Source organism: Amblyomma maculatum, chromosome 3 (assembly GCF_055883805.1).
Source record: "Amblyomma maculatum isolate TAMU_Amacu chromosome 3, ASM5588380v1, whole genome shotgun sequence".
Classification (NCBI taxonomy): domain Eukaryota; kingdom Metazoa; phylum Arthropoda; class Arachnida; order Ixodida; family Ixodidae; genus Amblyomma; species Amblyomma maculatum.
Genome location: NC_139346.1, coordinates 52,071,874 through 52,090,171, shown reverse-complemented (window position 1 = coordinate 52,090,171; position 18,298 = coordinate 52,071,874). Strand labels below are relative to the sequence as shown.

At 45.3% G+C, this 18,298-nt stretch overlaps 1 protein-coding gene across 1 annotated transcript in view; it reads left to right on the top strand.

Moving 5' to 3' along the window:
• Positions 1 to 15,792, top strand: part of LOC146194756 (monocarboxylate transporter 9-like) — a 92,368-nt gene extending 76,576 nt beyond the window's left edge. The window contains exons 4-5 of the mRNA XM_084596113.1: positions 14,339 to 15,238; positions 15,327 to 15,792. Coding sequence (XP_084452239.1) covers positions 14,339 to 15,238; positions 15,327 to 15,514 — 1,088 coding nt within the window. The 3' untranslated portion in view covers positions 15,515 to 15,792. The remainder of the gene's footprint in view (positions 1 to 14,338; positions 15,239 to 15,326) is intronic.
• Positions 15,793 to 18,298: the final 2,506 nt, after the last annotated feature.

Below are 18,298 nucleotides of genomic sequence, written 5' to 3'. Positions count from 1 at the left end.
GGCTTAAATTGGCGGTATCACGGACATTCGAAACGCTTCTGGTCTTGCGATGGTGTCATCGACCGATCCAGAGAGTCCTGTAACCGGTTTACCGTTTGACATCAACCCCGAAATATCTGAACTGCGGCGTCGACAAGTGAAAGACCTCCTAGAGCGCTATTGGGCGACTTTCTCTAAATCTTCTCGTGTTGGAAGGACTCAATTCGCTAAGCACCGCATTGGTATTAATGACACTGTGCCCCCGCTTAGACAGACACATTACCGAGTGTCTGCGACTGAACGCGCCGCTATCACCCGCCAAGTGAAACAGATGCTTCGCGACGATGTCATTCAGCTCTCCTAGAATCCATGGGCTACACCTGTCGTTTTCGTCAATAAAAAGAATGATACACTGCGGCTTTTTGTAGATTAGCGCTGGCTGAACAAAATTCCTAAAAGAGACGTGTACACCCTGCCACGAATCCACTATTCTCTAGATGCCTCTGCACCACTAAATATTTCTCTTCAATAGACCTAAACTCCGGAGACTGGTAAATGGAGGTAGAAGAGCGGGACCGAGAGAAAACAGCGTCATTACTTGGATGGGCTTTATGAGTTCAGGGCTATGCCCTTTGGTCTGTGCTCTGCGCCGGCAACATTCCAACAGGCTTATCGACACAGTCCTTGGAGATCTCAAGTGGCAGACATATCTCGTTTACCTTGATCTCGTCGTAGAATTCGCCCCAACGTATGAGGAGCATCTTCGTCGCCTTGAAGGAGTTCTACAAGCCATAACATCATCTGCACCTAAATAAAAAAACTGAGAAATGTCATTTTGCTTACACCGAGCTCAAGTACTTAAAGCACATAGTAAACCACGCTGGTGTCCTGCCGGATTCTGACAAAATGACAGCTATTGCCTACTTCAATCCACCCCAAGACCGAAAAGCAGTTCGACAATTTCTCGGCTTATGTGCCTACTAGCGGCGCCTCGTCAATGATTTCGCTAGATCGCCTAGCCTTTGACACGTCTGACATAGGTAGATACACCTTTCACTTGGGACACACCGCAGGTTCAAGCATTCCACGAGCTTCAACGCCGCCTTCAAGCCCCTCTCATTCTGGCTCACTTCGATTAACACGCCGACACGTAGCTTCACATCGATGCAAACAATACAGGCTTGGCCGTCGTCTGGTTCAAATCCAAGGCGGCCAGGAACGTGTCATCGCTTACGCCAGTCGTTGTCTGTCTAAATCTGAACCAAACTATTATACCACAGAGAGCGTCTAGGAATTGTGCGCGCGACGTCTAAATTCTAGCCTTATCTTTATGGGACACCTTTAAATGTAGTAAGTGACCATCATGGACTGTATTGGCTCGCAAACCACAAGTACCCATCAGCCCTCCTTTTCAGAAGGAGTCTCCGTCTTCAGGAATACTACATAACTGTCAGGTATCAGTCTGGCCGCCAGCACTCGGACGCCGATTGCCTCTCGCGTGCCCCTGTAGATCTCCCCACCGATGATATTGCTGATCATGCAATATGCTCTTGAATTCCATCAGCGCAGCTTGCCTCACTGAACCGCAAACTGCCGGCAACGAACATCGTCACGTAACGGACTATCTCAACGGTACATGCACAACTGCACTGAGGACTTTCAAGCGTGTTCTGCGATCGTTGTGTGTGCGTGAAGGTATGCTGGTAAAGAAATGTTTTTCCGTTCGCCATACGCTGTACCTAATTGTTGTGCCTATGAGTCAACCCGGCGAAAGTTTGCAATCTTGCCACGAAGAATCAATGTCTGGATATTTGGCAGTAACCAGAACATTTGTAAGGATTCAGGAAAAATATTAATGGCCTCTTATTAACGCGGACATCACACATTATGTCAAAACGTGTCGCGGCTGTCAGCGTCGCACGGTGCCGCTAACCGAACCTATTGGGTTCTTGAAGCTAATGAATCTGTCATCGAGGCCCTTCCAGCAGATTTTCATGGACATGCTAGGACCACTTTCGCACTCCGATAACCGGTGGGTCATCGTTGCTACAGATTACCTTACACAATACGCAGAAGCATCCGCTCTACACAGCGATAAAGTCACAGAGGTCGCAGGTTTGTTGTTTTGCGTCATGGCACACCGGATATCCTGATCACCCACAGGTGCACTGCAATCACAGCTGAATTGTTACAGCAGCATTGCCCTGCAGTCATACAAAACCTACGAAGACGACACCATACCATCCTCAAACGAACAGCTTGACCGAACGGTTGAACAAAACAATCGCTGACATACTCTCCACGTACGTCGAAGCTGAGCACAAAACATAGGAGGAATAGCTACCGTACGTCACTTTCGCATACAATACGGTTGTCCAGGAAACAACGAACATGTCCTCTTTCCTCTAGTCCACGACCGCGAGGTGACTACAATGCTTGACGCCATGTTGCCACATCTGGACGACGAAACCCAGTATGACCATGTTCCTACCTTCTACCCCTCAACGAAGAAGCCATCATCTAGCAAGGCCACGAATTCAAAACCATCAACGCCAAGATGCCCAGCAATGCAACCTCCGACGCCGTGAAGCTCGGTACGCACCTGGAGACCATGTGTGGGTCTGGTTTCCTATACGCCAACGAGGCCTTAGCGAGAAACTCCTCTGCCAATATTTGCACCACACAAGGTGCAACGAGCAGTTAGGGACCTAAATTATGAGGTTGTTCCGGGTAGCTTTCGAAAGTCTGAACTCTCCGCGCTCCCTAAAGTGGTCCAAGTGGTCCGCCTGAATCCCTATTACAACCGAAACATTTACTTTGGGTATGTGTGTTCACGCATATGAGCCCAGCGTCTGCCTTACGTGCTACGTTTCCTCTCAAGAATAATCTCCCAGCATCTAAACGATGCTTATTTATCCGGAGGGCCAATGACACGGCGCATTCCTCATCATCGCTTGGTGCGTATTGCGAACGCTCGACTCCTCGAGATGAAGATCCCGAAGTTGACGTTGAGCCGCTGTCCAAACCTAGCCCGCTGCTGCTGTGTGATCAACGGTGACTTCTTCGCAATCCTGGATCCGCGACAATATATCGCCTAGAAAGCTGAGCTCGTGCAAAGAATATCCCGTGTGCATGCACACTACGTAATTCTATTTTATATCTCATTTCGCGGTAACAATAGGTTAGATCACAGCACCGCCTGTGGCGCCTGCTGAGCCACACGACACAGGAAAAGAAAAAACAATGTACTCCACAAAGCGCAATATTACTCGCCGCGCTTGCTCAGCCGACAAAGCGCTCAGCTATTGAGCCTTATTACCCTAGTTATAACCTTGCCTCCAAACAAATTTTCCTTTCTTTCACGACTCCTATAGTGTGTGCAGCGGGCGCGTAGCGGTAGAACATCCGCCTCGCATGCAAGAGGACCGGGGTTCAAATTCCGGTGCCGCACAATTCTCCACCGGATTAAAATATCCGCGTGTCGATGGAATTGCATAAACAGGTTTGGGGTGCGACCTGATGCCGGTGAGCACCTCCGGCAACGCACTCCCTCACCAGAACAGGAGTTGGCCACCCTGGTGCAGTAATTGGCCACAACCTCTCATGATAAGCTCCATAAAACCCGGCCCTCAGCCACCAGCGGCTTCGGAACAACTGACCACGGCGGCGGTCAGAGCTGTGACGCAGCGTGGGTGGTAAGAATTTCTGGCTCCGCTGGACAGGCCGCCATTGGAAACTGACCCTGGCAACGTTTAACGTTAGAACCCTAGCTAGTGAAGCTAGTTTAGCAGTGCTGTTAGAGGAACTAGAGGGTATGAAATGGGATGTCATAGTGCTTAGTGAGGTTAGGAGGCCGAATTAGGCATATAATGTACTGAAGGATGGGCATGTACTGTGTTATCGAGGCTTACCTGGGAGGCAACAACTAGCAGTAGGTTTTCTTGTCAACAAGTATATAGCGGCTAATATAGATGAATTCCATAGTGTTAATGAGAGGGTGGCAGTCATCGTAATTAGGCTTAATAAGCGGTATAAACTGAAGGTTGTACAGGCCTATGCACCTACATGTAGTTATGATGACCAGGCAGTTGAAAGCTTCTACGAAGATGTAGAATCGGAACTGAGAAACGGAAAGACGCATTATACTGTACTAATTGGGCGACTTCAATGCCAAGGTAGGGAAAAAGCAGGCAGGAGACCAGGCAGTAGGAGACTACGACATTGGTTCTAGGAATAGCAGGGGCCAGTTACTAAATGAGTTTACAGAGCGCAATAACTGAAGACTCATGAATACCTTCTTCAGCAAACTGAGGAACTGGAAATAGACAGGGAGAAATCCTAACTAGGAGACTAAAAATGAAATTGACTTCATAATGTGTTCAACACCCGCCATTGTGCAAGATGTAGAGGTAATCGGGAAAATGCGATGCAGTGTCCACAGGATGGTGAGGTCCCGAATTAGCCTAAATCTGAAGACGGAACGCAACAGATTAGTAAGAAGAAAAAAAAACATCAAGGAATTAGCGGTGAGGGGGAGGACAGAACAATTTAGGATCTCGCTACAGAATAGATATTCAGCTCTAACCGAGGATTGCGACATTACCCTGGAAGCACGGAACAATAACTTCAGAGATATCATTACGGAGTGTGCGGTGGAAATAGGCGGTAGGATAGTTAGAGAGGATACCGGTAAGCTGTCTAAGGAGACGAAAGATTTCATTAAGAAACGCCAGTGTATGAAAGCTTGCAATCCAACAGACCAGATTCAATTGGCCGAGATATCAGAGCTAATAAGCGCAAGGTGGCCGATATTAGAAAGTATAACATGGAGAAAATTGAGCATGCTGTAAAGGACGAGGGAAGCCTTAAAGCGGCAAAGAAGAAATTGGGCATAGGCAAAAACCAGATGTATGCGATAAGAGACAAAGCGAGCAACGACATCACCAATATGGACAAGATAGTCAAAGCAGCCGAGGAGTTCTATACAGATCTCTATAGTAGCCAAAGTAGTCAGGACCGTAACGAGATTAGAGGCAGGGAAAAACTGTCAGACGTTCTACCAGTGACGAAGGACGAGGTCAAGAAAGCATTAGAAACTATGAAAAGTGGAAATTGGCTGGAGAGGATCAGAAAGCTATAGATTTGCTAAAGGACGGGGGGGGGGGGGGGATATCGTGCTAGAAAAACTGGCCACCCTGTATATGCTGTGCCTAGTGTCATCGACGGTACAAACCATGGAAGAATGCAAACATTATCCTCATTCTTAAGAAAAGGGACTCTAAGGACCTTAAAAATTAGAGACCGATCAGCCTACTGTCTGTTAGGTATAAGGTATTTACTAAGGTAATCGCTAATAGAATCAGGACAACCTTAGACTGCAATCAAGCAAAAGATCAAGCAGGTTTTCGGAAACGGTACTCTACTATCGATCATATTCGTACCATCAATCATTTGATAGAAAAATGCTCGGAATATAACCAGCCGTTATACATAGCATTCATTGATAACGAAAAATCATTTGACTCAGTTGAAACATCGGCGGTGATGCAGGCCTTTCGAAATCACGGGGTAGACCAACCGTACATGAAAGTGCTAGAAGATATATATAGTGGCTGCCCAGCAACCACAGTTCCGCATAAAGAAAGTAACAAAATTCCCATAAAAAAAGGTGTTAGGCGAGGAGACACAATCTCCCCAGTACTATTCACAGCTTGCTTAGAGGAAGTATTTAGAGACTTGGAATGGGAGCAGTTAGGGATAAGGGTACATGAAGAATACCTCAGTAATGTGCGATTTGCTGATGACATTGCCTGCTAAGTAACTCGGGGGATGAACTGGAAATAATGATTGATGACCCAGACAGGAAAAGTAGAAAGGCAGGCTTGAAAATCAATATGCAAATGACTAAGGTAAGGTTCAACAGCCTCGGGAAGGAACAGCAGTTTAAATTAGGTAGCGAAGTACTGGAAGTAGTAGGCGAATATGACTACTTAGGACAGTTAGTAACCGCAGATCCGGACAATGAAAACGAAATAACAAGAAGAATAAGATTGGGATTGAGCGCATTTGACAAGCAGCTTATGGCAGATTATGACTAGCAGCTTACCGGTATCGCTCAAGAGGAAAATATACAACAGTTGCATCTCACCTGTACTCACCTATGGGGCTAAAACGTGGAAGCTAACCAAGAGAGCTCTACTTAAATTGAGGACAACCCATATGGCTGTGGAACGAAAAATGGTATGGGTAACATTAAGAGATAGGAAGCGTGCAGAGTGGGTCAGAGAAATAACTCAAGTTAGCGACATTCTAGTGGAGCTTAAGAAGAATAAATGGGCATGGGCAGGACATATATGGCGAAGAGAGGATAACCGATGGTCGCTTAGGGTAACAAACTGGATTCCAAGGGAAGAAAAGCGTAGCAGGGGGTGGCAGAAAGTTAGGTGGGTGGATGAGGTTAACAAGTTCACAGGGGTCACGTGGATGCAGCTAACACAGAACCGGGTTATGTGGAGGAATATGGGAGAGGCCTTCGCTCTGCAGCGGGTATAGTCAGGCTGATGATGATGATGAATTATGATGATAGTGTGTGTTCATTAATTTCACAGCCATCGTTGTTTGTTGTATTTATGGAGCGTAACGTTCAAAAGAGAGAATGATGGAGGCAGTAATGCAGAGCTCTGAGAATTTTCAATCATCTGGATTTCATATTAATGCGACGATACGATAGTGTGGACTGAGATCGTCCAGGAAACGGGCGTCTTCCTTATTGGCCTAATTTGAATGCGACCATCGCTGCCGAGATCTATCCTGGGCCATTCTAGACTCAAATTATTTCCGATTACAACGGCATCCGGCTATAAGAAGTCCTTTTAGTTTGATTGCACACCGCTGTCACTTCAACTATAATGAACAGGACGCAAGGTTACCCACTCGTCAACATGAACCGGTATGTTGCTGGGCGAGATAGTATACCAGTCATCCTACAAAGCGCCACACTGGCAGACGAACGACGGAAAAACGACAAATTGCTCCGACCTGTCGTATCCTTCTATTTTGATCCTTTGTTCGTCGCCCGGCCCTGCTACTCGTTTTTTACATGAACGTCCTCACCATGCACTCAGGTCCTGTGTACATGTTAGACACATAGTCTCTCGCAATTAGCAAAGGTGCGACAAAAATAACCCAATTCATCAAGTATTTTGCGCCTAGAATAACCCGTGCCATTGAATAGAACGGAATGAATATCGCATTTATTTCATATTTTTTTTAATTAAGAGTATTGTTACAAGACATCCACCATTATGATCCCTCTCGGTGGGCATTGTGGCTAGACAACCAGATTCTACAGTATATTCGCACGCACGCTTCCATGCATGCATGCCTTTAGGCGCGCACACACGCACATGCACGAACACTCTTTCATTCCTGAACGCCAGTCTTGCAGGCCACCGTAACGAAATCGTAGGGGTGGACACCTCTGGAACGCCTAGAGTCAGGGCGTGCGTCATGAGAACATATTACAGCGAGGAGGTTTGGTTTGGTTTGTGGGGTTTAACGTCCCAAAGCAACTCAGGCTATAAGAGATGCCGTAGTGGAGGACTCGGGAAATTTCGACCACCTGGGGTCCTTCAACGCGCACTGACATCGCACAGCACACGGGCGCCTTGCTGTTGGCCTCCATCAAAAAGCGGCCGCTGAGGCCGGTATTCGATCCCGCGTCCTTTGGAACAGTAGTCGAGTGCCGTAACCGCTGCGTCACCCCGGCGCTTTGTATAACTAGTTGCAGGCAGGATATAGCACTCAGCACTACAATCTTTTTATCAGCTAAAAACCGTCATAACTATCTAAATTAAGATTGTCAGGAGACCTAATACAAAAATTGTTTTCAGCGAGTAGTGATATGCCCAAATTTAGGGCACTACGGCAGCAATATGACCACGAATATAGCATATCCTCGACATACTGATGAATTTGACTCTCAGGCCAATAAGAGAAATCAGCGAATTATGTTACGTAATTTTTACATGACGGGAGTATGATCTGAAAGTAAGTGTAGCGCGCACTACGGGAGCCGATGCAATACATGCCGATGTTCTGAAGCGAAAGCCGAGAATAACGTCTTTAAGTCATACAACTAAATGAGTAGTAACAAAATTGTGTAAACTTTTTACGTAAAAAAAAATCACCGCAAGCCGAATTCCACCTTATTCATTTCAACTATTCTGTCAAGATTAATAAGTAATCTGCCATGTTCATTTCTTGTGTGTAATTAGAGACGTTGTGCCGCTATATTTCGGCACCACAAAATAAAGTGGACTCCTAGCAGGGCTTGCAACTACACAAGTGTGCCCTAATTGATGCGAAATTATAGAAGAACTTAATAAATATGCACTTTAGTTTTTGCTGCAAGAACATAGTATTTCAATGTCTCAAGCTGACGTCGTCTTTGCTAAAGAGGTTCGCCCAAAAATAGAAATAGATGAACAGCGAGAAACAATTGGAGTATACCTTGCATATCATTTTACCTGGGATAAAAACCGATAGTGTGCAGCTTGTCCGATAGTGTGCAGCTATGCCTATGAAATGTAACCTGCAAATTTTTACGCATGATTTTTTTTCGCCTTAACTACTGTAGTTTAGTATGGGAAACAGCAATTAAAACAAACATATATAAGGTTCTGGTGCTACAAAAAATATTTATCTGAATATAACCTTATCCTGATAACGCCACGTCCTCTAAACACGCCTCCCGAGTCTATAACGTTGTCCGAGTTTATAATTAGCACATATTTAAGATACTGCAAGGAATTTACTTTTCGTCGGCTTCCATCTGTAAGTTTTATTTCATTCTCGCATCTCTGGACACGCCTCGTGCTATCATAAACACAAGATCGTCTAATACATGGGATACACCGCGTTTTGGCACAAATTCTATATTACATGCGCTGTCCTACAAACTAGCCTATATTTGAAACATTCATAAAAGCACAATAGGGTAAAACAAAGCTTAGTTTCGGAAATATTTTGGTAAAATGTGTTTTTGTTTTGTTACTGTGCAATATTAATCCTAGTTTGGTTTTCTGTAATATTTCTGGTAAACATATTAGCGATAGGCGACATCACCACGTATCTTATGACCCTGGGTCCTTGGTTCTTTTATGGTCTCCTGCACACCGCGTTGGCCTCTAGGACAAACTTTTGACCCCCTTCTGTAGCCCTTGTCGTGTGGTGCGCCCAGTCATCGATGTGACGTACAATCTTCCACTCTTGTGCCTGTCTCCTCTTCCTCCCACCCTACTACTGACGTCGTCCATGTTTCCCGCTTGAAGCCGTCCGAACTTGTGCCTTCTTTGCCAGTTTATAACCGGGACGGCGCTTACACCGCCGCAGGTCATGTTGCGAGAAGACAAGGACGAAGTGTTTCATTCCTTGGCCACGCGGCAGGATACATCTGATGACGAAGTGGGACTTTTTCAGTGGCCTTGCTCACTGCTTTTCTAGTTGCCGTCTTGTAAATATATTGTAAATAGATTGAGTCTTCACGTAACAGTATATATATATATATATATATATATATATATATATATATATATATATATATATATATATATATATATATATATATATATATATATATATATTCGTATTCTATATGTCTATACTCACCGCTCGTATGCTACTGTATGCAGGGAGGACAGTGCCCCAACAAGCTGTTTACCGCAGCTTTTAGTCCTGGCTCCTCCTTTTCCCACGGGAAAGACATAAAACCTGACTTAACATGACTTGCTTTACGTTGATCAACTATGTATCTGTGAGGTTCTTTCCTTCAGGTACTGGCCACCTTATTCCGTGGCTTATTCAAAGACGCCAATCGAAATATATTACCAGACCGACCACGTTAGCGACGAATACCTTTATTTACACATATGGACGGGACGAGAGTATGACGCGCAAGTAAGACGAAGGCTAAACACAAAATTGACAAGAGTCACCAGTTCGTTGGGTAAGGAAAGCCGGTGCAGACGTTCCGGGTAGTCACAGTGTGGGTAGTCACAAAGGCCTCAGTAAGCACAGTGGAAGGCTAGGCCACCGAATGGGACCCAGTGGAGGCCCGAAGCCTCGGGTTGCCGTTCCATGGCCGATGAATCAGGTCTCCCCGACGATGCCTAGGTCCAGCACGGCGCCGAACGCCCGTGCCGGTGATGGACTGCCGTTTCAGCAGCAGCAATGAGCGGCAGAGGTAGTACTGCCTGGTGCGATCACCCGGGACAGCAGGAGGACCAGGACTGGATGCGGCAGGCAGGCCCAAGTCAGGCCTAGTAGAATGCGCACCTCCCGAGCGCCGCTGCTCGCCCGTTGTCCTCTACCCGTGCTTCGCGCTCCTCGAACCACTCTCCACGTTCTCCTCTTCTTTCTTCTTTTCTTCTTCTTTCTATTCTTCTACTTGTTGTTGTTCTTATTCTTCTTCTTCTGCCTTGATATTTGGCACATACCCACGAAGGGGGATTGGCCAGGGTTCAGTGTTGACTGCCAAATGTCGTACACAAACTGAATTAGTGTAATAAAGTAATTGACAACTAAACAAAAACATAAGATTTAAGATCTCAAAAGTTTTTGAAAGAAAAAGTATGAAGCAAAAATTTGGAATTTTGTAAATTTGGAATACAATTAACAAGGGAATCTGTCCGTAGCTGTGATGTAGTTATGTAAGTACTGACAAATTTGAGGCAACGCAAATCCTTCCGCACTCGCGCCGAAGGAGAGTAGAAGCGTTACCGACAACGTAAATCCCAAGCGTGCAATTGGAGTTTCTAAATCCACCCTCCTCTGATGTGAAAACCTTCGGCGAGCGAGAAGGAAGTGATCAATATTTTCAATCTCACCGCAAGCCTCACAAAGGTTTGTGGGACTGATCCCGCATCTACATAAATAAAGATTTAGGCGAGGAATCCTGCATCTCAGGAGAGTCATCGTTACCTCACACTGCTGTGATTTGCATGAACGAACTTTCCATGAGTATATCAGATGCTGGTATTCGGCTGTAGATAGCAAAGGATCATTGCGTGAAGCGGCTAGGTATTGATATCGCAGGAAACGGGACATTCCAAAAATGGTGATATTAGGGATGGTACATGAAACAGATGCATCAAGAGCTGATTAAGCCAGGAAATCTGCCGCTTCGTTCTGGAAGATACCGCTGTGACCGGGGACCCAGGTGAAGCGTATTTCTTTCACCCCCCCCCCCCCTCCCCCGGTATGAAATACTTTTGTGAGCGGCTCAACAGAGCATCCCGTGGTAACTCCAGTGACAATAAAACAGAGAGTCTGATAGAAAAATTATTTTTAATTGACTGCAGGGAACTATTATTATTGCTAGCCTAATTGCCATACACTCTGCTAAAAATATCGGTGTGTAATCCGGGACATGCACATGCACCGAAAAACTCCAGGAAAGAGACTGAAAAAAATTCCAATCTCTGCTTTGTGCGGAATCACAGACGCATCAGTGGCAATTACAGTGTGATCAGGGAACGTTTCAAGGTATTCACATAGGAGACTGGATATTAGACGAGGGTAAGAGCTTCACATTAGATGGAAATATAGAATCATAATTTATATCTAGAAAGAACGTTGAGCAACCAGTAGGACTTATAGAAGCAAGGTCCACACTAATGTTTGCTAAAATGCTCTGCGTGAAAACAACCTGGGACATGCAGACCCTTGGCCACTAGTGAGCGAGAAAAAGTGCGGGGTTTGACACAAAAATAGGTATAGCCACACCGGGAGTAGCCTCAAATGATCGCAAGAATGATCTGACAGTTAGACGGCGGAAACGGGAGTTAAGGTCCGAAATGTGGGTCTCCAAGTACAGAACAGTGGTAGAGACTGACTGTGGAAGCCCTAGGCAGAGGCGCAAGCCCGTCTTTCTAAAAGCAGCAAAGGATGAAGCTTATATTTTGGACACCCAGAAAAAAGAATGCAGCCAAATTTCAGAGTCGGTCTCACATAGGCTTTGTACAAAAGTGGAAGAGTATCTCGACGCATACCAAATTTCATATTACTTATCCGCATGAGCCTACCAAGGGCACGCTCAACTTTCCGAACATTAGACTTGATGTGAAGCTTCTAATCCATACTAGCATCATACGTAATGCCTAAATACCGCACAGATTCCACTTGATGTATGACATCTGAGCGGTAGTTTAACGAAACATAAAAGGGGGTTATGGCTTTAAAAACTAGTACACTACTTTTGGACACATTTAAACCCAATTTAATTTTGTCCAACCAGACCCCAAGTGCATTTAGGTAAGCCTGTAGTGAGCGATATAGGTCATGAATATCATTTTCAGAGGCGAAGAATGCTTTGTAATTTGCATATACATATACAGTGACATCAGGATGAACAGGAATATCGCACATTAATATATTAAAGAAGAGTGGGGAGAGCACAGAGCCCTGAGGCATCCCTCTAGTCTGTGCATAGGTGTCTGAGATTAATGAGCCATCAGTGCAAAAGAATTCTCGTCCTTTCAAAAATTCCCTATTCCACGCACAAATGTTGAGCGCAGGACGTAATAATGACAGCTTGTTAAGTAGAATGGAATGTTCAATGCCTTAGCAATATCGAGCGTCACTAACGCTACCTCCTTGTTGCACATTGCAAGGCGAATCCTGCTTTCTCAATATATGTGCAGACCATATTGAGCATCCATTGCGGAAACCAATCTGGGAAGAACTCAAAGCATTAACCTATGAGATATGCTTTGAGAGGCGGCCATGCACAATTCTTTCTATTAATTTTACAAGATTCGAAGTCAAAGCTATCGGCCGAATGTTTTCAACATGAAATCTTTTACCAGGGTCTTACAAGAGCAATATAATTTTCGCCACTTTCCAGACGTGCAGCAGCCATGAAGATTATAATGATTCATTAACTTGATCCAGGAGATCCTGAGTGAATTCATTTGCTAAAATTTTGAGCATGCCTACCATAACCCCGTCCCAACCTGGAGCCGAATTTTGCATGGAAGAAATCACAGATAGGAGTTCTGACCTATCAACCTCAACATAATCTGAACAGGAAATGGGAGCGTGCAAGGGAACTCTGCACTGCTCCTAGAAACGTAATGCTAGCTTTTGTGCAATTTGTTCCAACTCATCCTTTGCCTCCTGTGGAGACAACACTACTGACCTTAATGACTGAGAAAGGTGCGAGTTTCTATTTCGTTCCATGAAACGATACAAAGCCTTCCTGTGCTTAGGGTTTGACAAATAAGTATTTAAAGTTTCGTTGTACTCGTTCTTTGCCTGCGCTATGGCTCTTTTGAATGACGCCGAACAAATTTTGCAGTTTATCCAGTTTACTGGGCTCTGGTTATAAGAAAGGCTTTTCCATGCTGCTTTCCTACGGCGGAAGGCTTTCTCACACGCGTCATTCCGCCATGGGGATGGCGACTTATTGTTTACTGCAGACCACACAGTGAACTGGGAATGTACAGTAGCATTCGCAGTTGAGAAAAATACCTTTTGTGGCTTGTCGGCCCTACATGAACAAAGGTTCGATTTGAGGGAGGAGCGTAGCGAAGCTGCATATTTGGCGTTGTTTACTAGTTTACGGTCAAAAGTGCTATCTCGTGTTGTGCTCATAATGGTGGTAAATGTTATTGGAAAGTGGACACTAGATGTATCACTGTCTACTGTTGACCATCCTCCTATACTATATCCCACCTGCTGCCAGGGATAAATCGATGACAGATCGCGAATTTATGCGCATGAAGGTTATAGCCCGAGAATTGCAGCAGCGCACAGCATTTGCCGACATCCACGTCCATAGCAGTTGTCCACATGCGTCGGAGTAGTTATCCCAAAGAGTATGGTGCGAGTTAAAATCGCCTGCAATAACGACCCTATTAGAATTTGCAAGTAATGTGTCAAAATAGTCTGTCCTACGTACACCTGTTGGGCAGTAGACGTTAGCGACTGTGACAGGGCCACAATGCGGCAATGTGATATCTACAGCCAAAATCTTACACTTAAGATTCATTATTGTTTTGCTTATTTTGCCAGGTTACATAATTTTGACAATATCAAAGTTAATAAGCCACCGCCCCTACCGTCTACACGATCGGCGCGGAAAGCATGAAACGTAGATTTGTTCTTTTTATTCTTCTTTCCTCAGTTTCTCTCAAACAGGTTCTTAACGGTATCCTAATATAAAATGTGCTCTTGTAGTCTTTTGATGTACTGAAACCTCAGAACTTAGGCGCTATAATAGGCTGACGTCTTTTTTCTCTGCCTTCCTCAATGTATCACAACTACGCGCAATCATTCGTGCATTTGTCTGCCTTTGCAGGGACCGGCGTGGGAATGACACTCCTGGGCGTCGCTATGTACTTGCTTCTCTACTTCGACAAGTACAAAGCCACTGCCACGGCTGTTAAGGATATAGGTACTGTAGCCGCCGGAGCTACTGGTGTTCCGATGACCTCTTACTTTACGGCAAAATACGGACTGCAGGGGTGTCTTCTTCTGACCGGCGGTGTAATGATGCATATGCTTCCAGTCATAATGTTGGTCCGCAATCCTCTTCCCTGTAACTTCCCTGGGTTAAAACAAGGAAATGGTAAAGATGAAAAAGACAGGATAGAGCAGAAGGAAAAGAGCAGCTCTTTCAACGGTACTACTGAAGAGTACAACGGGAGCGATGAAGTCGTGCCGGACGACCAGAATTCTCGAAAATCGCCACAGCCATTTTCAAGTTCGGATGCGACTACAGGTTCCTCGAATACCATACTATCTACGTTTGCAATGCCTGCATTTTACGTCGTCGCGCTAGTTCAAATCGTCTCAGACTACACCACCGCCACCTACACGACCACCATTGTGGACTACAGTGTCGACAAAGGTATCAGACTGGCAAGTGCAAAAAATATCCTGATGTACAATGCACTAAGCCAAGCCGTAGGTCGACTATTGCTGCCCTTCGTGTCAGACAAGATTCCCTTCAGCCGGTCACCTATTGCTGTGACCTGCTTCCTAGCAACTGCTGCCTCCTTTTTTACGATGCCGAGTGTTTCAAAGTACGAGTACGTGGTGACTCTCGCGTGTGTAGCCGGCATGGCGCAGGGCTACATCATATGCATCAGGCCCTTGATCCAGGCCGACCATATCGGATTGGCTAGATTCAGCTTCTGCTGCGGTGTGGCAGGCCTTGCAAGCATCCCCGTGTGGCTCGCTGGACCCACCATTTTGGGTAAGTACATGCGCAAAAGTTGAGAACATCACAATATTACTCAGTCATAAATTATGTGAGTCATTTTTGACTACCCTCTTGTGCGCAGGATTCTTCAGAGATGTCAGGGGCTCATACGACCATCTGTACTTCATGCTCGCCGGAGTGAATACCGTCGTTGGCGTTCTCCTGGCAGGACTCACGTGTAGCAGTGCCATCAAAAGAGGGCAACGCCAGGCTACGCAAGTGCCTGCGGAGTCGGAACATGAGTGTATAAAGAAGCTTCAGGGACGTTGAGGTTGCAAAGATAGCAGTTAAGGATGTTATTCTATAGCGTACTGCACTCGTCGGGCCGAAAAACCGTCACCGTAAACGAAAACTTTAAAGGAGAACGTTGGCCTTGTTTTATACGCGCCGCATAAAAAATGCACATGATTTCATATCAAAATTATGACGCTGCCATTCTTGGTGCCGTGTTCATGGTAGGTCGTGCCATTTTTATTCACATTTAGCATCCATCTACTGGTCATGTATTCGAATTGACAAATATACGTACCCCTTTTGCATGCTTTTAATTGCAAGTGCAAGTGTCATCCGCTTTTCTTTCCTCAAAATCTAACTTATACAAAAATGATAAACCATGGAATGAAAAGGCGGAGGTAAAGTCAATATCACCGCTGATCTTAAGACGAAGCTTGATAGTCGCTCTGTTATTTTTTGGGTGACATTATCAGCAATAGTTGAAAACACCGCACGAAAACTACATGAAGTTTATTTCCTGTATTTACACCAATCTAGCAAGGGCACCTGGCATGATAAGAACCTGTTTTTACTGAATGATTTCACCCGAAAAACGTAAAACCTTATCTATAGAAATGGTCATCAAGGGCAAAAGCCTCCAATGCATTGTCTCATCCTTGTTATAACGCACTGAAATCGTCAGTGTTCATAACTACGGGTATTTATAATCAACACGATGCTTGGAATGCACAACACATTGTGCTCCTCAATTGCCTTGTTTCATTGCGTTTTGCATGCTAAGTATTATAATTCAAACATGATCTGCAATTGATCACTAGTTACCCATATTACATATGGGCGCTTGCATCATGAGGCACACTTTACTTCATATCAGACAGTAATTTGTGCCGTGCTAGAAAGTGTTACCGACTGCGCACTGTCCAACGCCGGAGGAGGAGGTCAGTTCAGTTCAGTCGTTCAGTCGTGTCCGACTCTTCGCGACCTTATGGACCATATCACGCCCCGCCTTCCGGTCTCTCAGTATCCTCCCAACATCACATAACTTCATCTGCAGCGCCTCGAGGATGCCATCTAACCATCGCGTTCGCTGCCTACCCCTTCTCCGGTGACCCTTAACCTTTCCCAACCTTTCCCAGGAGGAGGTAGAATTTCTTAAATTATTGCAATCAAGAAGTTGGCGCTGAAATCCTCACCTATGCATTATTGTTTTATATCCGTTAAGGCACTATCGCATAGCAGTGTTCTTTGGGAAATTGTAGTCGTATTTCTAAGTGCACAGATCCTAGGATTGGTTTTATTCATCTAAAATAATTTAGCGCTCCAAATAATACAGCGGGGGTATTTTCGCTGGCTGGCTTTGAAAATTACTCAACTCTGTACCATGTCGTCTAACGTGCTCGCCATGTTTTTTGTATAGACAAATGCGCGTCTGTTTTAGATTGCTGCTCGCGCCGTGTGCCTCTTATAAAATAGATTGACGCCATAAAGTCTCGTTCTAGCTGCTTCCCAAGTGCTATTGCTTTGGCAGGATGTGTTGCGGGCTAGTTGGTGCAGTATATCAGACATGGTAGTTGCACGAAAAAACACACAAGACAGTACGGGGCGAGCGCAAACTGATAACTCATTTTATTGTACAAACACTGCACCTATTAGAGCGAAAACAAGACACACTTAGAGCATGCGCAGGAAAAGGTCACGCAAGTGACAATCAAAAGACACCGAGCCTCGAAACCTACATTATGTTATCAAGATAAGCTATCTCATTGTTGTGCAGCACAATAGAAGAGTCGGTGATACAGCCATTCACTCTTTCATGAACGCTGCGTGCACGATCGAGCAAGAGAATGTCACTTATTGTAAACAAGGGGAGAAGGTTTTAATTTGGCTAAGTGCGTGACCTGCAGGGGCTGTCGGCCTCGGCTGAATGGGTGTGGAGTTGGGCAAGAGCCGCAATTCCTCACACGTCAACTGATAGGAGCCTATCTTATAACAAGAAAAAATAGAACAGTTTTATCAGCGACTCTTCTGTAGTGCTGTACAACAGTGAGGTAACATATCTCGATCGGGTTTCTAGGTTCGGTTTAGAGTGATTGTCACTTCTGTCATCTTTGGCGGCGCATGCTCAAAGTGTGTCTTTTTTCGATCTAATATGCGTAGCGTTTGTGCAACAAAATCAGTAGTCAGCTCGAAGTCGTCCCATACCCTGTCTGATGTCACCCGCGATACATTAGTGGTTAGGGAGAGATCCCACTTAGGATCTCAGTCTAATCTGTCCCTGTCTGATGTGTCTTTTTCGCACTACTATCATGTCGTAACTATTGTTTTCCAGTTACAATTTGAAAATATGTTTACTCTGAACAAACGTTTTCTATGCCATAAACAAATACTCGTGAACATTGTATTTGAGAATCACCCCGCCGGGGTGGCGCAGTGGTTACGGCGCTCGACTACTGTTCCCAAGGACGCGGGATCGAATCCCGGCCTCGGTGGCCGCTATTCGGTGGAGGCGAAAAGCAAGGTGCCCGTGTGCTGTGCGATGTCAGTGGACGTTAAAGAACCCCAGGTGGTCGAAATTTCCGGAGTCCTCCACTACGGCGTCTCTCATAGCCTGAGTCGCTTTGGGACGTTAAACCCCACAAAACCAAAACCAAACCATGTATTTGAGAATCTGTTTGTCCTTCATTAGAGTTTACAAAATGCCCATTTTTCAAGAAAATATAAATGACAACTCGCATGTGGCTTGTAGACTGCATCCTCACGGTGGACAACGGGAATTATGAAGAGCGCATCTCGATCCCGGGCGTGGCGCAGTTGGTAAAC